Raw genomic sequence first — 22438 nt, 5'->3', positions numbered from 1 at the left:
GAGGCGGCAGCCGGACGGAATGAGGAACGAAGCTGCAGTGGTACAGTAGCTGGTAAATTGTTAACTAGGGGGCGCGCGGGGTTCAAATGCGGCGCGGCCCTAGGTCGGATGTTCTAACCTTTTCTTTCTTCTTCACAGGGTCCGAGTTTGTGGATGCAGAGTGCGGTACTGCAGCATCGGGATCAAGATCACTGGATGTCAGGAGATGAGTCTGCAGATGAAGCGATGAAGCACCGGTTTCCTGGAGGTGAGTATGCAGGAGAATGCCTGGTTTCAAAGGTAAGTAAACTGGTCCAAGCGGCGGTGAGCGTCACATTGCGCGCGAGTGCACAGCAATGCAAAGCACCAGCCTTAAGGATGGAGCAGCTTATATAGCTGAGCTTCTGAAGCCACGCCCACCAGGTTCAGCCTGCCTGCCACACCCGATGAGTCAGCACATGAAGACCAGGCCTAGGGAGCCACACCTGATGAGTCAGCACATGAGTTCTCTGGAATAAAGGCTTTCAGCTCCTGGAAAGTTCTTGTAAAATAAAAGCACTCCTGCACTGAAATAAAGTGTTCCTTCTCACATCTCTATATGAGCCTGGTGCCAAAGGCGCAGGACTGAGTCCAGCCAGGGCACCTGTGTTTATGGGTCCCAAAGGGACATAAGTAAGTCAAGTGACCCATTGCCCCCGAATCAGTGATTTGGCCGGGGCTCAAAGTACTGCAGGTAAATCGTTCGCATGAGAAAGGTGAGAACTACCAAAAGTCTGCACCTTTCTCATGCGAACACACATACATTCTCATACCCACACAACACACCCAATACACACCCCCCCACCCACTCCCTTAGCACACCCACACCCCCAACATAAACAAACCCCACTTACCTTCATCTTCACACTGGGTTCCTGCAGCACCAGTTCCTTTCACGTCCGTGGTCGGGAACCGGCACCGCAGGGTCCTTTTCTTTTCTTTTTTTAAACAGAAGGCTGCGGGGGTGTCCCCCGCATGCCCCGCTCACTATACCATAAAGTATAGTGAGCCGGGCGATGCGGGGGACACCCCTGCAGCCCCCGTTTTATTTTATTTTTTTAAACAGAAGGCTGCAGGGGTATCCCCCGCAACCCCCGCTCACTATACCATAAAGTATAGTGAGCGAGGCGATGCAGGGGACAACCCCGCAGCCCCCCCTTTTTTTTTTTTTTTACAATGCTACCAACAAAGGTTCAAACTTTTGGTGGTAGCATTTTTAGAACAAATGGTCATTGCAACCATTTGTTTACGGTAAAATTGGCCTAAACCTTGCCCCCATCACTAGATGGTGTGGTTTTTGTGTTCTTGGGCTGTGGCCATGACACATCATCATCAGTAAATTTGATTTTTTGCAATGCCCTCTACATGAGTACATCCTCAAAAAACATTGCCAAACTACAACTCTTACAAAATAATGCCCTCTGTGCAGCCCTCCTTGCAGGCATGGGCCTACGGCGATCAGATCACATTTCGGCTACTGGACGTAATGTCCACTGGCTTCCCATCAAAGCTTGCATCAAATTTAAGATTTTGACGTTGGCATACAGATGCATTTTCAAAGAGGCCCCACTCTACCTCACCAACTGCATTATCCCAAAACTCCATGGGTGCCCACTACAATCCTCTACCAGCCTCTCTCTTTCCACCCCCAGATTCAACTGCAAAAGACCGGAGGCGCACGCTTCCTTGTCACTTCTCCATCTCTCTGGAACTCTTTTCTTCCCAACATCAGAAGTGAATGTACCTACATGACCATCGGAAAGCTGGTTAAAACCTGGCTGTTTAACAAATGCGACTAGGAACCTAGTTTTCCATCCTTCCTGCTCCCCTCACCTCAATGTCTATCTGTAAAATCTTTTACCTCTGCAAACACAGTGATACCCTTGGGTTTGGGTGTTCCATTAAATGCAATAAATAAATAATATATATATTTAAAAGTACAACATGTTGATAAAAGATCAACATTACGAATGTCAAATCAATTCTGTGACCAAACCATGAAACTAAAAGGGATCCAAAACATAGCAGCAAGACTACTCCTTAAAAGAAGAGAACACATCACCCCAGCCCTGAGAAGCACTACACGAACTATGTGCTGAGTTGCTCCAATCAAAAATCACCCAATACCAGCCAAGAAGAACCCTAAGATTGCGTACCACCCTCTGCATAGAAACAGGGCACTATGAGAAAACTCGATCCCCAAAGAAGTCAGGATGACGGAGGACCACCTGACTTTTTGGAAACAGCTAAGTACCTGGTTTTTCAACTTACCAGGATAGACGGGACCAACTACTTCCAAACAGCAATCAACAATTTCAAAGACATCACATCATCTCCATGCAATGTCCTGGACAATCCCGCAAAGGCATTTGGAAAAACAACACAGCAATAAGTGGATTGAGAAGATACGGATAACCTAATGAATTAAACTTCCAACACCAATGTATCAAGGAAAACAAAGTCAGACATTTTTTTCATACAACACCCAAGCCATTCCACAATGGCCTTCCCAAAACGGACTGCTCAAGATTATCAGGTCAAGAAAGCCCAGATAACCCAATAAGACCTACCACAGCTGAGCCAAAAGAAACAGTCAGATCAGATCAAGTTAGAGCCCTGAAATAAAAAACCAACAGGATACCAGTTCTCTTCCAATTACTGTCCTCCGCACCCAGAATAAAGCCAATTCTGCCACACGAATTTCTGAAAAAGCACATCTCTACAACCACAGAAAGGTGAATACCCTAAAGTAAAATATGAGAAGAATAAGAAAGAAGAACAAATCACATAATTCTGTACCAAGGGCCTATCCAAAACTCTGATACCGTAAACCTACTAACAATCTCTCTCTCACCCTCACCTCACCACACACACGCCCCAGATGGCTAGAAAAGCCACACACCAAACCCTCTAAACTGCACATCTTTCCCAAGCCAAATCATAAGCCGCAAACACACAACTATCCAGACACTGGCGAACCCCATCCGGACCCAATAAACCCCAGTGCTCAAAACAAAAACACACCAAGGAAGCATACCAGCACGGAGGCCAGTTACCCCAGGTTCCGCACACATCAACAGCTGAGCACAACACCCATCTTATCCCTATTTCCACCTTAACCATCCCACTTTACCTTACATAGCCATGCGAGAACCTGGAGGCCATGCGCACAGCAGTGATGCGCAGAATAAACAAACAGAACATAAACCTCTAGATCGTATGTCCCAGGTGTTCAGGACATTGTTTTCTTATCTAAGTATTATTTGGTCAGCAATGAAGAGTACCTGTAGGCTGTCTTTGGACCGCCATCTTTCAGTTCTTCTGCAATATCTTCATCATTTAAGGAGGCCAGTGGATCTAGCATCTGAGTTCCAGTCTGGAAAGAAAGAAACAAACGGTGCCATTGTGAGTAACGCATTAATGGTCCAAACAGGCTTTATCGACTGATATCTATATGCAAAAATTCCACATGCAACAATTACTTCATGATTATTGGTTGGACTCTTCACATGAATACATCTGATCAAAAGATTAAGAAAAAATATATTTCCCTACTTCATCAAACGTCTTTTCATCCGTTTGCCAATCAGACAAGCAGGGGGCAAACTTCTGATATCCCACGCATTGCCATCCTTCATGTAGGGATGGAAATGCATTTTTACAATGCATTTAAGAATTACAGCATGCATTACTTGGGTACACCTTTACATTTGCTATTACTTTACAACTCTAGCAGTGGTAGAGTGCCAATAGTTTGAGACTTCTCAGAATACTGCATGGGGGGATGGTAAGGTCTGCCTTATGTCCCTTACATGTGCATAGTGTGAAATTGCAGTGTGAAATGGCAGACTGCCAGTGTGAAATTGACATATGTCGCTAGTGATCAATTGAGTAGGTCATCTAATGTTCATAAGACTGCCAGACCCATACAGATGCAATTATTTGCAAGTAGGGTCCGTAATGTATTTTTTTTTCTATCAAGGTTTACATGATGTCATTAAGGAAGATGTCCATAAGATAACATCACAAGGCCTCCACTATCTAATATCACTGCTGGTGTAATACTGGAGCTGATCTAATCTGTAATACAATCCTGGGTTTTAATATGATGTAATCACCATCATCAGTCATTTGCATAGCGCCTTTCACCATTGGTATGGTTCAAAGGCGCTGCTGTAGGTTGAACACCCTTGGGGGACTGAAGATCAGGTATAGGAAATTCGTCAGAGAGGTATAGCATGGATGTGTGAATTTTAGCCAATATGAAGGTAGGCAGGGTGGGGGGGAGTCCCCTGCTAGAGACTCATGTCGAGCTGGCATGCGGATGGGTGCTGAGAGGTAGTCTGGAGAGTATGCAAGAGCAGGAGGTTCATTATGGGTGCAGCTATACAGAATGTTATCAAGGGGGATAGCGGCATTCTTATGGCAGAGGTGTTGTGCAGTGTGTCTTAGAGTAGTGCAAGGGTGCTGAAAGGTAGTCTGCAGAGTGTGAGAGAGTAGGGGCAACCGTATGTGTGCAGCTAGACTGTCCAAAGCTTAGAATTGTGCTGCATACTCGCTTAGATAATGATTTCACTAATGATGTCATTGGAGAACTTGTGAGGTAATTTCAAGCCATGTCAGTACCCAGACGGGGGAGTTAAGGTTCCGCTGGCACTTTAACATCAGCATTTTTTAACTTATAAGGATTCACTCAACTTAGCGGTCTTGAGGGCATCGAGGAATAGCCTCTCTGAAATGTAGCGTTCACAGGATATTTTTGGGGCAGTGTTAGAGGAAACTCAAGACTGGGAACACAGTTACCTCTCAGGATCCCCCATTACTCCTGGGATGGGCTTCTTGGCTTTTTATCCAGGAAGGCGCTGACGTCTTTATTCCTCTCGGTGGAGCAAGCTTGCTAATTTATTAGCAGCCCCCTTTTTGGCGCATAGGGAGGGAGAGCGTTTAGAAACCATGCAATCTGCTTTGAGACGTCATTCTCAGAGAGTGCAAAACTTACAGTGGGGGGCGTCGGAAACAAGTACGTTTATATTATTGGCCTTTTGACTTTTCATTTCCATGGTTCTTTGAACACTTCTTGAGATATTTAGGAGTACTCGGCTTTTTATTCTCTGACCCGGTACCTACCTATTCTGAGTCTACCCAGAAAGATTGCCCAAGGTACCCCAACAACTCACCTCTGGTCACACATTAATACTGTGACTGCTGCTTTTAATATGAGACTGTCACGTGCTAATAGTAACTGGGTGTGGCCCTACTACAGAAGGTACAAAAATACACACACAATCTTTAGCTCCCACGTGCTCCGTTTCTTCTGTAAAAATTAGACATTTTAATGGATGTCTTTCCCTCAATTGACATGCATTGCAGCAAAGCTGGACACGTGGCAATCTTTTCTTGCAAAGCAGTTGACTGGCATTCTTACAGAATTAACATATATGTTCCAAATATCTGGGTGTGACCAGCAGCCTGATCGCTCAAGATACCTTCCACCTGGGCAAAGTTGCCTTTAATATTGGAATGATACTTTGGACACATGATGCCAGGTTCCCAACGCCTACCTCTCACTGCCAACTCTGACTTTGCCATTGATTAAGGCGCAGGAGTCAGCAGAACTGCATTGCTGCTAAGGGTTGCAGCCGTGCAGTTGTGGGGTCCCGAATTATTGTTACTACTGGTGTCTTCCGGTCTACTAACATGGCAGTCATCATCTGCAGAACCCTAACACCAAGCATGTGCACTGTAGGCGCTGTTCACTTCAGAGCATGTTCACAGAATCATAAGAGGGTGGGATGGACATGCATGCTTATGATGTATTCTATCCACGCAGAGGAGCCAAATTACTGCCTGCTATTGGTTTGTCATCTGCCAGATGGGTTTTAATGTCCAGCTCCCCTAAGAACCATGCACATAATTTCAGCGAATATTTAATTCTGTTCCCTTGCATTTTGCTCCAATTCATTGTCAGTGGCCAAGCTACTGGAGTTCTCCTGCACTCGCGTAGGACAGGGCTTGCTCTTTTGGACCCCCATCAGTTTATGCTGTTTTCGAAGCGTGATTATTGATCCGATACCCCGGTGATTAGTCGAAGGTGCATATTCCGTTATTGGGCAGGCTTCATACACAGGTTACAATGATTTACCATCACACACGTCTCCTCGCAGCTGCGGTGCTGTCACCTTGAACAGCTTCCACCTGCAGACTCAGGTGCTCAGGTTGCATCCCTCCTTCCGATCGTCTCATTCTTTGCAGTTTGGGGGCACGGAGCACTTGGGCAACAGTAGATTGAGAATGGAATTAGACTAGTGCCGGTCAATGGGCACATGAATGACAACTGATTACTAAAAGTAAGGGAGACAGTCCTTCTGGTGAATTCAAATAAAACCGAGAAAGCTGCCCTCAGTTTTATGCACACGGATCAAATTAAAGGGGAACAACCGAATAATTATCCTTTTATGAAAAAACCGACCAACCTATTGAAAAATGTGTCTTGGGAAAAGCAAATGAACCCTAAGGCACTAACCCATAGATCTTACTAGTGTTTGATTAATGGTAACACATTATTTTAATAAATAGAATTAATAAATCACGTACAGAATATTACCATTTACAAAAAAACAACCTATAAAGTGCATGTATACAATTAAAAAAAACTAAAATGTTACTGTTCCTATATTTTTACTTAAAAAAAGAAACAGTTCCACAATGGTTTAGTTTTAAAATAAAAGTATAGGATGAAGTTGAAACTTGCAGTTCAGTGCACTGCACTGAACATTTCCTTAAACAGGTGAGCTTGTTTGGGGGTTTGGATTGCACGTGGGGGGGGGGCGTGGTGATGGGATTTGTGGGGAGTGGGGGCAAGCCAGCAGGAAACCTAGCTCCACTGCTTCTTTTCGTACACTTCGACCACTGCTTATCCTTGATTACAGTCTAGCACCAATCGTGAAAAAACAATACAGGGAATATCATAGCCCTCTCCAGTCTATCCGCACGCAGGTCAGTGCAAAGCACTGATGAAAGGTAGGGCAAAAGAACTAGAGCTCAGAGAAGCCTGGAGCCGTAGCGAGTATTTATCCTCTTGGAAATGGCATAGAAGTATCCAGGAGCTGAACCCCTAAAGGGTATAATCAAAATTAAGGCTTCGGAGGAAAGGCGGATTATGCTGATGACCAGGTTAAACGTGTTGACTCTGAAGGTTTGCATAGCTTGGTTGGATACCACTAAAAAATCCTCATGTTGGGCTTTCACCATTGCTATGGTCACAAAGCGCTGTAGGTTGAACACCCTCAGGGGACCAAAGTCCAGGTATGGGAACATTTGAGAAGTGCTAGTATGCGTGTGTACATAACGACCGGTACAAAGATATGACAGGGTGGCCAGTACCAGCTAATCTAAATTCCATTGACCCTGTTTTTATGCACGATGTGGTGGAATATATTCAAACTGTTTTTAGTAGTAGGCAAATAATTTTATGTTGCATTTTTAGATAGAATTTGTTTGGGATTATTGTATGGAATTTGTTGATGGAAGGATATTCCAAATAAACCTTTGAGCTGAACTAATTTGATTGCTCGATTAGTGTGCTCTGCTAAAAAGATTCTCAGAAACATGCATTGTATGGCACTCACCTCTGTACTGCTGTTTTCATGTTCGCTTCCATCCTCGGGACAAAGGTTTGCTCCTGAGACAAGCTTTGAAGTCATCTCCTGAGAATCCGGGTGGTGTTGGCTGCTTTGCCCCCTCCAGGAGCCTTTCTCTTTGATGTTCCAGGGCTCATTCTCACCAAATGTTCCTAACAAAACGAAAGGCAAAATGCTATTATTTTTTCTGTGAGTTCTTCAGAACCTTTTGCGTACTCTTTAATTTATACATGCGTACCCTGATTAAGGTTTAGTGTCTGCAGAGCTTGTCAAAAGTGGATAAACAGACAGCACGACTGTTCTCACAAAACCTCCCCAGCTGGATTTCTCATGATGCAAGTGATGAAAAATCTTTTATAGTTTTAATTTAACTTTTTTAGTCAAATGAATTCATTTGCTTTCATGTTCATCTTTTGGCCCGCCGTAGATCAACAACATGTGAGCTAAGTTTCAGCATTTTATGACGATATGTTTCTGAAAAAATAAACACTGCACCAGTGTTTCAAAGAATATTGAGTGATTAATCTGCCAGTGCAAGAAGGTGTATGGAAAGATTAACAAGGACAAGGATATCCTATATAGACCGAATAGTCATTTTGTTAAAACATGCTGTTTTAGTGAAATTACTTTAAGATTATAAAGTACCTACATCAAACCATACGTCCTCAGCAAAAGTCATGACTTGTATCTCTTCTCCTCATTACAATGTATACTCTAAAAGTAATTTTGTATCGTCTATAAAAAATAACCCTCCTGTGTAAATCAAATTCAATAAATGCACCAACTACTCTACAAAAAAGAAATGAACAAAATCAAGAATTACATTTGATTTAATTGAAACATTCTGAAACTTGAAGATAAAGAGAGGGTCACTTAGATAATGGTGGCATTTCTTCTCTCAAACCCAAATGTATTTTCATAGTAACAGTACGTATAAAGTTTACTTTTTCAATTATTCACTTAAGGTGCTTCACTGTCTCTCCATAATCTCTGTAGGAATAGCTCAGTGAATGCTATAACCAGAATAATTCTGCTTAACTGAGCACATTAGTCCCCCCAGATTTGTTTTGTAGCCAGAAAACCAGTCCAACATGCCAATCTTTGAATTAGGACGGTTTGCAGGTCATGGATCAAATATTCTACACATAAATGAAAGTATATGAGGAGGCACAGCCATGGGTTTGTCCAAAATTGGATGGTCCTGCTAGAGACAGGTCAGTACGTTAGTTAACATAAGATCAGGATGCTACACATACTTGATAAAACCCCAAACCTAGATTTAAAATGTTCAAGTGATTTCAAATGATGCCCTCAAACACTCTACTCAAATTCTTTAGTGCTACTTTAACACATTGCCACCCCAGAGTGTCAAAGGAGTTGTGAATGTTAGTGAACCTGATAAGGTCGGACCAAACGTGATGGTACCTGCCAAGTTCTTCAACCTTAGTTGTTTTGAAGACATATGCCGTTAGTCTTCAGCAGATACCACACTCGTTGTCCCCGTTTCAGCGTGAGCTCTAGATATGCAATTAGTAGAAGGGGCCCTCTTTTGGCTCCATCAAAATGTTGACAGATATTCACGCCCCCTGTTTCCGGTCTTGGTCCGTCTCCCTTTACTATGCTTTGATATAAACTTAATAGAAATTTGATAATAATGATATTAAAAAAATGTGTTATTTTTATATCAAAAATATATTTGATATAAAGAGTGTATAATTTATATTAGTTTTGATATCAAGTGAATATACATTTTTCTAAAAAAATCTATATAAAGATGGGAGCAGTGGTCGACGATGTTGCTTGGTCGAGCACCAAGAGTCAAGTGAGCTCTGAAAACAGGGACTGTGAATCTGGGGTTTTGCAGAGTGACGCGGTGATGATGTCACAGAGGTGCTCCGACACGATGTGATAGGAAGTGGAAAATGATGCCAAACAATTTTGATATTTTTTTAAAATGTATATAAAAATTATTACAAAAATAAATATTTCTGATATAAAAATGTATATAAAAAATAATCTTTTTTATAGAAATGTATATAAAAAGTCATATTAAAATTCTAATTTTTATATAGTAACGTATATACAAATTGATATTTTTAAAATTTTAAATGAATATAACCTTTTTATCTAAAGTTCCCCAACATTTTGATAAACATATGCGTGTTTCCCAGAGCCCGTACAAAAGTCAAAATATTGTTTTTATTGAAACTACAGCATCTCACGTGCAGCCTGCATGTGTCCCTTGGCAGCTCTGTGTCCCAGCAAACAGGGTGTGACCAGGAAACTGCAGTGGGAGGGGGTTTTGTACTGCTCAACCACAGATGATTAATACACAATGGAATGCCAGGAATCCCAGCAATTCTGGTGACTCACACCAAGGCTCGTGCGGGCAGCAGGAAACACAGATGGGGCTTTATATTTAGCTTGCCGGAATACTGTGACAGTTGTGTAAACACACCCAGGGAAATAGACAAGGACATTTGTTTATCAACTAGACCCAATGACAGGCACCAAGGCTATTTTTAACTTATGACGCAATGCTGGCACAGGGAAACATCTGCAGGCTGAGCTTAATTTGAGTATGCAGGAAAAAGAATGCTGTGTTTTTTTTTATAAGAAAAGTGTCTCTCGACCCAGGAAACAGCTAAAATGTGATTGTTCCAAAATCCTTCGCACATGGGTTCAAGAAGCCCTTGTGTGTTAAGAAAAGTAGCGCTTGACCCAGGAAACAGCTAAAATTAGATTGTTACAAACCCCATTTTCCAAGTAGGCACAAAATGCATGAGTTCAGGAAATCTGTATGTGTTGATAAGAAAACTGCTGAGGGAGCGGTTGTGTTTTCACCCCTTAAAAGGGGGGTCTGATGCCAGCAGGGGGACTGTCAACCCCAATGCCAGAGTGCTGGCCTCATGATCCCCTGACACTAATTGAATTGGAACAACTGATTGCAACTCTGCGGGGGACCATGCTTTTTAGCTGGATTTGATCGCAGGTCTGTGGACACTGGGAGACCCCTGGCAAAACATTTTAATTGGAAACTGGGCCTGATATTTTATTCAGAGTTGGTTTCAACGACATTAAAAAGGTGAGCTTGGGGATATTTTAAGAAATTTGCTTTAATGTATTGTTTTTGTATTTTTCTAAAAATGTACAATGTATGTGGTTTTATTTAAGGATTGATGAAGTTTTTTTTCACTGTATTTGTTGATAGTCAGGCCCTTTTTGAGACAGGCCGGGGGTGGGGAGGCACTCCAAGGAACTACTCAGTGCATTTTCAAATAGCGGTGTGCTTTTAATGACGTGTTTTTAAATGTCACGTTTTTGCTTAGAATGCTCTGTGGTTTTGCATGTCAGCCAGGATAAGGCAGATGTGTTGGTAGAATCGGATTATATTTCTGTGTGTGTTTGTGTGTGCATGTGTTAAACCCTAATTGCACTTTTGGTACACTTGACTTTTTGTGATGCAGCATATATGCACGCGCACAATGCATTGTTTTAGTTTCAAAGTGCCGATAAAGATGATAGATTTTACTGTGTAAAATAATCAGCACAGAGGGATCTGCATGCACCAAAGATCACACATGTTGCGCAAATGGTATAGCTGAGATTTATTTGCACAAAGGATGAGAGTTGATATGAGTCAGGCCATTGGCCAGGCCGGTTAAAATATGTTTCATAGCTCTTAGAATGCGCTCAAAGGCACTATCACCACCGTCCTTATAGCTGTCCCAAACATTCAGTTTTTTTAAAAAAAGTCTTTGATCAAAATAAACCCTGAATGCACTTTTGGGGCACTTGTCGTATTGTGATGCAGCATATTTAGTTTCACAGTGGCAATAAAATATTTTTAGTGTGGCAAATATTCAGCACAGATGGACCAGTATGTGCCAAAGATAACACGTTGTCATGATCTCTGCTTCCAAAAGGTCAGGGTTTTCCCAACTCCCTTGGAAGCAGATCCATAACCCAGGTTCCGAGTGCCAACCAGTCCCAATTGGGACCTTTTGGACCCAGTCCTGGCGCCAGTGGCACCAGGCTCATAAATATGCCCAGTCCCAGCGCTGGAAGCGCCGGGCTCATAATGCTTGGGTGGACTTACCTGCAGCAGACCATGCTGCTTACTTGCCTGCCAGTTGAGCCTCTGATCCCCTTCTGTTTGGAACTACTTTTCCTGTTGGGTGGGGCTGGAGCCACTCCCTAGATTCAGAACACTGGAACTCTTCTGGAAAGCAGGAACTCTTTTCTTACCTAGGCGTGGCTGTGGAAGGAGACACCGAAGCACTACAGGAGGCTATTTAAACCACACCCGGTGGATGAATCTTGCTTTGCGTTATTCTGCAACCTCTGCAGCAGAACGCTCATCGTGTCTTCTGCATCCGGTCCTGGGCCTAAGGAAAAAGGCTTACCATCCTGAATCCAGTCTTCAGCAACACCTATAAAGACAAGAAAGAACAGGTTAGCATTCCGGCATCTGAAATGCAAAGGCTTACCATCCTGAATCCAGTCTTCAGCAACACCTATAAAGACAAGAAAGAACAGGTTAGCATTCCGGCATCTGAAAGGCAAAGGCTTACCTACTCTTCGTGCGCTCCGGAGGTCTTCACACTGCATTCCGGCATCTGAAAAACAAAAGCTTACCAACTCTTTGCACGCTCCGGAGGCCTTCGGCGCTGCATCCCGCATCTGAAAGACAAAACAAGGTGCGTTTAAAGACATTGGGGAACTTTAATACTCACGTGCCATTACTCCTTTCCACATCTAATCCAGTGGGTATTCCGGCACCCTGCAGCCGCTCTGAACTCGTACCTGCAAAATAAAAAGACAGTTAGAGCGCATCGTGAAGCAGGCAACAAGCGCTTACTTACGTGCTTCCAGGCGCTTCTATTCATCACACGGGCTCCATCTTCAACTCACTTCAGCCCGTCATCCGCCATCGCCGGAACCCTGCAAAACAAGAGACATCATTACTAAAGACTTTAAAGACATTTGAATGACTCGAAACTTACAGTTCGTGCAGTAAACGACGGACAGCAGTCCTCTGAAGTCAAGAGGCCTGCGCTACCTATCCAGTGAAGAAACTGGTTACAGCACCCTGCCCCGAGGCAGATGGAGAGCTCGGCATTCACTTACCTAAGGTGAGAGCGTTAACCTTTGGGGGTCTACAGGAGAGGAGAAGAGGAAAGAGATAGGGACACCCCAATAACCCCAGTTCATTAACCCCATATTTTCTATCTGCAGAAATCTTACTCTACACGTCAGGCATACAGTGCACAGAGGTCCAGCCCAAGAGCCAACCGGGTGCTACACATCACCTTTGGAGATACGGTAGTCGCCCAGTCAAGACCGGCGCCTCTGCGAGAATCAGGTGAGCGTTACAGAACGCAAAGCCACCGCAAAACTCTCGCCCAGGCGCTATGGAAACCTCGGATACTGACCCCCTAGCCCGGTTACTTGAGGAACTAAGGGCAGAAGTGCATGCAGCTCGTCAGGAAACAAATGCTCTAAGAAGGGAACTAATTATTTCCAAGGAGAGAACAGACAATCTTGCTAGACAAGTGCTACAGTCACAAGCCGGACAGACCCCGTTACCCGCATCAGGGGCAAATCTTCCTTCAACATCCTCTATGAATCCAGTGCAGATCAACCTACCTGGGAATGTACCTCTGACTCTGCCGAACGATTTTCTGGTGACCCAAAGAGGTTTGCAGTATTTATCAATCAGTGCCGGTTGCACTTCTTATGCCGGCCAGCAGCCTTTCCAACTGATCAAGCAAAAGTAGCTTTTGTACTTTCGTACCTTAGTGGCAATGCGGCAGACTGGTCGATCCCTCTAGTTAATCAAGATGATCCGGTTCTCCATGATTTTCAAGCCTTTCAGCTTAGTATGGAAAAACTGTTCGCAAGACATTCACAGGGGCAGGCCTTGGACAATGAGCTTCTTTCGTTGCGACAGGGTAATCAAGACCTTTTGGCTTATATTGCATCTTTCAATAGACTAATAGTGGAAACTCAATGGCCTGAGGACAAAAGGATTACGCTGTTTTATAGAGGTCTACGTGGAGAGCTCAAAGACGTTTTAGCCCAAGTAGTGAATCCCCCACAAGACTGTTCGGATTATATAGACTTGGTCGTTCAAATAGATCACAGGCTGCAGAACAGGAAGGCCGATCGTTCCAAGTTTGATGCTCGAGTATTTTCCAAACCGCCTACTCCTCCTTGTAGTAGAATTTATGCCCTCACCGAGCCTGAGAACCTTCACCTTCGACAATACCTGGATCAATACCTGGCAAATGGGTTTATTCGTCCTTCCAAGTCCCCTGCTTCTTCAGCTTTGTTCTTTGTTCCAAAAAAGGAAGGAGACCTTAGAACTTGTATCGATTATCGCTCCCTGAACCAGATCACCGTTAAGAATAGATATCCGTTACCTTTGATCCCTGAACTCCTGGACTAAGTCAGAAAAGCATGCATATATACAAAGCTGGATCTTAGAGGAGCTTACCACTTGGTACGAGTAAAAGAGGGCGATGAATGGAAGACGGCCTTCCGCACCAAGTATGGACTATTTGAATATCAGGTCATGCCCTTCGGACTTTGCAATGCCCCGGCCGCCTTTCAATATTTTATGAACGATGTCCTCAGAGAGCTCATAGATGTATGTGTTGTTTACATTGACGACATCCTCGTTTATTCTTCATCGGAATCTGAACATCGGAAACACGTGAAAATGGTCCTCGAAAGATTGCGTCAACACAAACTTTTCGCTAAGTTGGAAAAATGTGTTTTCAACGTGACTGAAGTTGAATTCTTGGGATTCATATTATCACCTGGCGGAGTGCGTATGGATTCGAAGAAGGTCGATGCAGTTCTCAAATGGCCATCACCATCCTCCGTAAAAGGTGTGCAAAGCATGTTAGGCTTCGCTAACTTTTACCGCAGGTTTATCCCCGAATTCTCTCGAATAGTCCAGCCCATCACTGCCTTGTTAAAGAAAAACAAACGTTTTGAATGGTCTACCGAGGCGGAACAAGCTTTCCAGGATTTGAAGACTAAATTTATCTCTGCACCAATCTTAAAACACCCTCGCCCCGAACTCCCCTACATCGTGGAAACTGATGCTTCAAGCCTTGCCATGGGGGCAGTTCTATCACAAAAGGACCCGGTAACCAATCAGTTGCATCCCGTGGCATTTTGGTCCCGCAAATTCTCGCCTCCTGAAATCAATTACACGATTACTGACAAGGAACTTCTGGATATCAAGTCTGCCTTTAAGGCTTGGCGGCATTACCTGCTGGGGGCCCGACACAACATTACTGTGATTACGGATCACCGAAACCTTCAATATTTGAAAACCGCAAAAGCCCAATCCTCTAGACAACTCCGTTGGGCATTATTCTTTGCCGAGTTTGACTTCATAATTACCTATCGACCTGGTACAAAGAACGGTAAAGCTGATGCCCTTTCTCGGATGGGAGTGGAAGAACACTTGATCAACCCCAAACCTGTACCAATCATTCCCGAACAAAGAATTCTGGGTGTCATCGCCACCGAATCCATAGAGGAAGTTAAGGATAAAGCCAGGCAACTTGTAACTCCAGCAGACATACAGAATTGGCATCTGCAGGGAAAGGACTTTGCAGTAAAGGACAACTTATTGTATTTCCAAGAACGATTATACCTACCCAGCACAGATTTACAGAAAAAAGTAATCTCTTGTTATCACGACTCTTTAATGGAAGGTCATCCCGGTATGGCCAAGACCTCAGAAAAGATCAAGCGCTACTTCTGGTGGCCGTCTTGGAAGAAAGATATCAGAGACTTTATAATGTCCTGTGGAGTATGCGCCCAAAACAAGAGTCAAAAGGAAAGACCAGCAGGCCTCTTACGCCCTATTGACATCCCACCTCGCCCTTGGCATACGCTTTCTATGGACTTCATCACCGATCTACCTCCATGCTCCGGATACAATACGATTCTAGTAATCGTGGACTTATTCTCCAAGATGGCGCATTTCATTCCGCTCAAAGGCTTGCCAACAGCAGCAACTCTGGCCCGAGAATTTCTCGAAAACATCGTCCGACTGCACGGTTTTCCTTCGGTTCTAATTTCGGATCGAGGTAGTCAATTTATTTCTCATTTTTGGCGAAGTTGCTGTCGGTCGGCTCAAATTGATGTGAGACTATCGACCAGTCACCACCCTCAGACCGACGGACAAACCGAGAGGACCAATCAAACTCTGGAACAGTATTTACGCTGCATGCTGCAACAAACTGAAAAAACTTGGAAAGATATCCTTTGGATAGCCGAATATGCCTACAATAACTCTGTCCATTCGGGAACTGGGAAAACCCCGTTTTTTCTTTTGTACGGCAGTCACCCTCGAACCTCGGAGTTGGATCCCCTCCAAGATCTTGAAACACCAGCAGTAGACTACCTGCATTCTACAATCACCCAAGCCTTTAAGGAAGCTGTTTCTCACCTTCAAAGGGCTAAAGAACAATACAAGAAAGGAGCAGATCAACATCGGAAGGAAGCCCCTCACTATCAAGTAGGGGATCAAGTCTGGTTATCCACCAAATATCTATCTCTAAAAGGGCCACGCACATTCAACCCAAGATACCTTGGTCCCTATTCCATCACTACCATAGTAAACCCAGTAGCGGTCAAGTTGGACTTGCCCCCGCACATGAAGATACATCCGGTCTTCCACGTCTCTCTATTAAAACCCGTGCAACCTCAAACCCGACTAACCAAATCTCCAAAACCTATCCTAGTTGATGGAGAACTCGAGTTTGAAGTTAAAAGCATTCTGGACTCCAAGATCTCCAAATCTAAACTATTCTACCTAATTGACTGGAAAGGCTACGGCCCCCAAGAGAGATCCTGGGAACCTGCTGAATATGTCCACGCTCCTCGCCTAATCAAAAGATTTCACCGAACATTTCCTGACAAGCCAAAACCCCCAGAGAAGCCCGGTTTGGGAGGGGCCTTGAGGGGGGGTACTGTCATGATCTCTGCTTCCAAAAGGTCAGGGTTTTCCCAACTCCCTTGGAAGCAGATCCATAACCCAGGTTCCGAGTGCCAACCAGTCCCAATTGGGACCTTTTGGACCCAGTCCTGGCGCCAGTGGCACCAGGCTCATAAATATGCCCAGTCCCAGCGCTGGAAGCGCCGGGCTCATAATGCTTGGGTGGATTTACCTGCAGCAGACCATGCTGCTTACTTGCCTGCTAGTTGAGCCTCTGATCCCCTTCTGTTTGGAACTACTTTTCCTGTTGGGTGGGGCTGGAGCCACTCCCTAGATTCAGAACAGTGGAACTCTTCTGGAAAGCAGGAACTCTTTTCTTACCTAGGCGTGGCTGTGGAAGGAGACACCGAAGCACTACAGGAGGCTATTTAAACCACACCCGGTGGATGAATCTTGCTTTGCGTTATTCTGCAACCTCTGCAGCAGAACGCTCATCGTGTCTTCTGCATCCGGTCCTGGGCCTAAGGAAAAAGGCTTACCATCCTGAATCCAGTCTTCAGCAACACCTATAAAGACAAGAAAGAACAGGTTAGCATTCCGGCATCTGAAATGCAAAGGCTTACCATCCTGAATCCAGTCTTCAGCAACACCTATAAAGACAAGAAAGAACAGGTTAGCATTCCGGCATCTGAAAGGCAAAGGCTTACCTACTCTTTGTGCGCTCCGGAGGTCTTCACACTGCATTCCGGCATCTGAAAAACAAAAGCTTACCAACTCTTTGCACGCTCCGGAGGCCTTCGGCGCTGCATCCCGCATCTGAAAGACAAAACAAGGTGCGTTTAAAGACATTGGGGAACTTTAATACTCACGTGCCATTACTCCTTTCCACATCTAATCCAGTGGGTATTCCGGCACCCTGCAGCCGCTCCGAACTCGTACCTGCAAAATAAAAAGACAGTTAGAGCGCATCGTGAAGCAGGCAACAAGCGCTTACTTACGTGCTTCCAGGCGCTTCTATTCATCACACGGGCTCCATCTTCAACTCACTTCAGCCCGTCATCCGCCATCGCCGGAACCCTGCAAAACAAGAGACATCATTACTAAAGACTTTAAAGACATTTGAATGACTCGAAACTTACAGTTCGTGCAGTAAACGACGGACAGCAGTCCTCTGAAGTCAAGAGGCCTGCGCTACCTATCCAGTGAAGAAACTGGTTACAGCACCCTGCCCCGAGGCAGATGGAGAGCTCGGCATTCACTTACCTAAGGTGAGAGCGTTAACCTTTGGGGGTCTACAGGAGAGGCGAAGAGGAAAGAGATAGGGACACCCCAATAACCCCAGTTCATTAACCCCATATTTTCTATCTGCAGAAATCTTACTCTACACGTCAGGCATACAGTGCACAGAGGTCCAGCCCAAGAGCCAACCGGGTGCTACACATCACCTTTGGAGATACGGTAGTCGCCCAGTCAAGACCGGCACCTCTGCGAGAATCAGGTGAGCGTTACACACGTGTTGTGTTAAATAAAAGAACGCTGGAATGCTGGATTTATTTAAAGGGTTGCGAGTGCTAGGTTGCTACATCTTACTTGATATGTTTGGGGATGTGTAAATGTTGGCTTCTTTCAAGTCCCAATGACTGTACTAGTGCATATTTTAGATTGTGCTGGATTCGTTTTGTACTTCCAAGTAGGCGCTACAAATTATTTTATTCTGCGTGCAGAGTGGCACAAAGTAAAACAAAATGTGTCCATTCTCTGTCTGCAAGGCAAGCACAGAGTGTTGGCCTGCATCTTTACATGTGAAAACTGCAATGTGTACCTTAAAACACAATTGTGAGGTAGAAGTTTGGTAAGACCTTTAAAATACGGTTCTAACTTTTGTAGTGTTTTATACAATCTTGACATGCCCCAAGATGCAGTGGATTTGAGTATGTGTTAGAGATCACACCTTTGAAGTGGTGTAGCCGAGATTTATTTTTGACAAACTGCCGGGACATGTGCTGAGGTGTTACACCGGGGCTGTGATGTTTGGTGCTGTTTTATGTATTGACGGAGGACAGTTTCTGTGTAAAAGGTGTTGTATTTTGACTCCATAGTCTTTCTATTTAGAACCGATGTGTCTTCCAACAAGTGGATGCTGCAGCACGCAGATTCTGGAAAAAATTGCATCTGGAGCCCAACACCCGATGCCGATTGGATTTTTGGAACTATGGTTACCCATGGATGTGGACTGTGGACCATCACAACTAACATATGCTGACGCCATGAAACTAGGGCTGCCCATGGATATGGATACAGGGCCTTCGCAATCAACGAGGATGGATGTGCATAACAAGGTTTTGTGTTATGTGCCGTTGGAGGGGGCTGTTTTTCAGGGTGCTACAAGCCACAAAGGCCTGGCTTGGCTCACTCGCTAGTCCCCGGGGATCTGTCATCCAGGAGTCCAGGACAGGGCCATTGTTATTGGATTCAGTTCCTGGCGGTGGACCAGTGCCAGAGGATCACCTGGATGAGGGGTCTTCAGGGAGTGGAAGTGGGACACTGAAGGGTGGGACGCAGTATCCCCTTTCCTGTAACACCTTTTCCCCATCTTACCCGGTAGGATACTTGGAAGCTCAACCCCCCACCCCCTTTTCCGACACAAACACTTTATCACGGACAGTTCATCGTAAGCGAAAACAGACTAACACAAGAGCCGTATACCTGACATGTTCCAACACCCTGGTCAAACAAGGTCAGGCAATTACTAATCATCACACATATCTGACTCCCATCACACTTCCCCACACGGATAAATGGCGGGGCACGAAAGCACACTCTGAGCGAGGAAAAGCACACGGGGAAGCAGCAGTTCCCAGGTGGTGATTTAACATGAGGAGAAAGGTGCGAGACCGTAGAGGGTTCCAAGGTGGGAAGTATTGCCATTGGTGTACTGTCCTTTGCACCTGCAAGAAAGCTGTGCAACTAGAAGAAGGACAGCCGGTGAGTCGGGGAAACTGATACAAAATCAACTTATGTTTGGACCAAGGTTGCAAATAGCAACATTGTAAGAGGAAATCCACAAAGGACAGTGTTTGAAGCACATGTGATGAGGCGTGCAAAAGTGGAAACTAAAGGAGTGAATGTACTTGGAAAAATCCAAATCAGAGACCGTGTACAGAGCGGTCTGGCGCCACGTGGGTGCTCATTCGAAAGTCTCGGTTAGGTATCTAACTAAATGGCAACTGCATTGTAAGAAAGGAACTTTGTATCAAAGTGCTCCTGCGATGGGTCACGCTAAACCGATACATATTCGAAAGTCTTTGATAAGTATAAAGTGAACTGCAATTGGTCAGAGCCCGGCTGAGGGAGACTGATTGAATGTGAAGAAGGGATCTGAGCACGGCTGAGAGGGATCTGCAATATCTAAAAAGGGATCTGAGCCTGGAATAGGTGGATCTATAGTATCTAAAAAGGGATCTGAGCCCGGGTGTGAGGGATCCAGGGTGAGGCATCCAAATCGCATAATTGTAAAAAGTAAAGAACTTGCTATTTTTATTTTGAACATCGGGCCCTCTTAAACAAGAGACTTTGATGAGAAATGAGACTTGGGCACAGAAGGCCCTGATACTGGAATTAGAACTGTACACACGTGTCGAAGAAGCAAGAGTGTGTGCTTGGCTCAAGTGAACCGCCTTGCCCCGTGCTGAAAACATGGAGAATGGAGGCCAACGACCTGAACATTCTGACTTATTATTTTGTGAACCCTTCTTTCTTTCAGTTGCATATATCCATACCTTTCTCTCTCGTCTAAGCCAAAATCTAGTTTGCATTGCTCGAAGTCTTTGACTTTTCCGTCAACAAACATATCCCTCACCATCCTGCACCCACCGTGGTACCATTTCCCAAATGTTAGTGTGTCAGAACGCGTGGTAAATTGAAGATTTCCCCACAGTGGTGCATATGGGGATGGGAATGCGGTGATCTGAGCCTCCTTCACTGAAGTGTCCCACGCTTGCCCCAATGTCGAGGTAATTTTACTGGCATACATTTGGGGAGTTCTATCTTCCTGTGGTTTCTAAATGTCCCGCCGCCACCGACCTATCCATCGGCCTCCAGGGTTTATTCCTGTCATCCCTCTGCCAATCTCTAAGTATCCTAATTTGCGCCACTATATAATAGTTCCTAAAGTCTTGCACCCCCATGCACCCATGAGAGGTCAGAGTTCCCATGAGGGCAGCGGAGATTCTCGGCTGTTTATGGTTCAAAATGAAGCGGCTAGTCGCCTTCCGTAGGGACCTGAAGAAGGCCCGGGGGATGTCTACCGGAAAAGCTGCAAACAAATAGAGCAACTGTGGCAATACCGCCATTTTTAAGACATTCACCCGTCCCAACCACGGGATTGAGAGCGGCCCCCAGTCTATTAGCTTTGATTTAATCTTTTTCAGAAGAGGCAGATAATTTGCATGGTATATTCCCTCTATAGTTTTGGTTAAGTGCACTCCCAGATATTTGATGCTATCACTTGCCCATCTACATTCATACATCTCCCTGATTTGTTGTACAGGTTGTACAGTGGGTGTTGGGAGGTTGAGGCTAAGTATTTCTGACTTATTGGCATTCACTCTCTGTCCGGCTACTTGCCCGAACTGGGCAAGTTCCTCGCTAACTCCCCGCAGGGCCTGGTCGGGGTAGGTCAGTGAGAAAAGAAGGTTGTCTGCAAAAGCAGCCACTTTATGCTCCTGACTCCCGAATGGGATGCCAGATATCGAGGCAGATCCTCTCAGCACTGACAGGAATGGTTCAAGATGTAAGGCATATAGCAGTGGGGAAAGAAGGCATCCCAGTTTGGTGCCTCGTTCTACAATAACCGGTTCGGATACCTGACCATAAACTATCAATCGAAGGATCGGGGCTTGATAGTTGGCCTTAATCCTGTCTAAATATTTGGACCCAAATCCCATCTTTTCCATCGTGGTGAAGAGGAAGGCCACTCCACCCGATCAAAGTCCTTTTCGGCGTTTATTGCAAGAAGGAGGGCGTGGACCCGCTTCGGCTGAGTTTTTTCAATCAGATGGGATATCCTCTGCACGTTCTCTGCCGTTTGCCTGCCCTTAATGAACCCCGCCTGATCGGATCTTACTAGTTTGGGCATGATCGAATCTAGCCTGGCCACGAGTACCTTAGTGTGTATCTTAGCATCCACGTTTATTAACGCGATCGGGCGATAGGAGCCACACAACTCTGGGTCTTTCCCCTTCTTGTGAATCAGGATGACCTTTGCTTCTTCCATAGATCTGGGTAGGACCTTGGCGGGCCCGATCTGGTTAAACAGCCTTGTTAGATGCGGGATTAAGAACTCTTTGTAAAATTTATAGAATTCGGCCACAAAGCCGTCCGGTCCGGGAGCCTTAGTCATTGCTAATGAGGCAATAGCCTTCCTGACCTTGTCTGTCGTTATATCTTCCTCTAGTCTGTCCCTGTCCTCGTTTAATATCGCCTCAAGTGTTATTTGGTCCAGGTAGGCCTTTTGCATTACCAGGTCTGGGTCCCCAGAGGAGTACAGTTTGGTGTAAAATCTGCAAAACTCCCCATGTATCTCATGGGTTTGTGTATAGGCCTGACCTACCTCTACCCTGATTCTTAAAATGGTTTTGTTATTTTCTTCCTTTCCTTAGCATTTACGCTAGAAGGCGATCGGATCTGTTGGCCTTAACATAATATTTTTGGCGCAAGCGTAGGAAACTATGTTCCGCTGCCTTTGTCTGAATGAGATTGATTTGTCCCCTAATGGAACGGACCTCCCTCTCGGCTGCTCTCGTATGTTTCACAG

At 44.9% G+C, this 22438-nt stretch overlaps 1 protein-coding gene across 4 annotated transcripts in view; it reads right to left on the bottom strand.

Annotated features, from left to right (window-relative positions):
- Nucleotides 1-22438, bottom strand: part of LOC138516177 (cilia- and flagella-associated protein 337-like) — a 716411-nt gene that overhangs the window by 4476 nt on the left and 689497 nt on the right. For all 4 annotated transcript variants that reach the window (XM_069631108.1, XM_069631107.1, XM_069631105.1 and 1 more), the window contains exons 24-25: nucleotides 7647-7810; nucleotides 3303-3394 (exon numbers count right to left, since the gene is read on the bottom strand). In XM_069631108.1, coding sequence (XP_069487209.1) covers nucleotides 3303-3394; nucleotides 7647-7810 — 256 coding nt within the window. The remainder of the gene's footprint in view (nucleotides 1-3302; nucleotides 3395-7646; nucleotides 7811-22438) is intronic.

This window comes from Ambystoma mexicanum, chromosome 6q (genome assembly GCF_040938575.1).
Source record: "Ambystoma mexicanum isolate Mex_15411 chromosome 6q, UKY_AmexF1_1, whole genome shotgun sequence".
Classification (NCBI taxonomy): Eukaryota; Metazoa; Chordata; class Amphibia; order Caudata; family Ambystomatidae; genus Ambystoma; species Ambystoma mexicanum.
The sequence above is the reverse complement of the archived record's forward strand: the minus strand, read 5'-3'. Positions and strand labels throughout refer to the sequence as shown.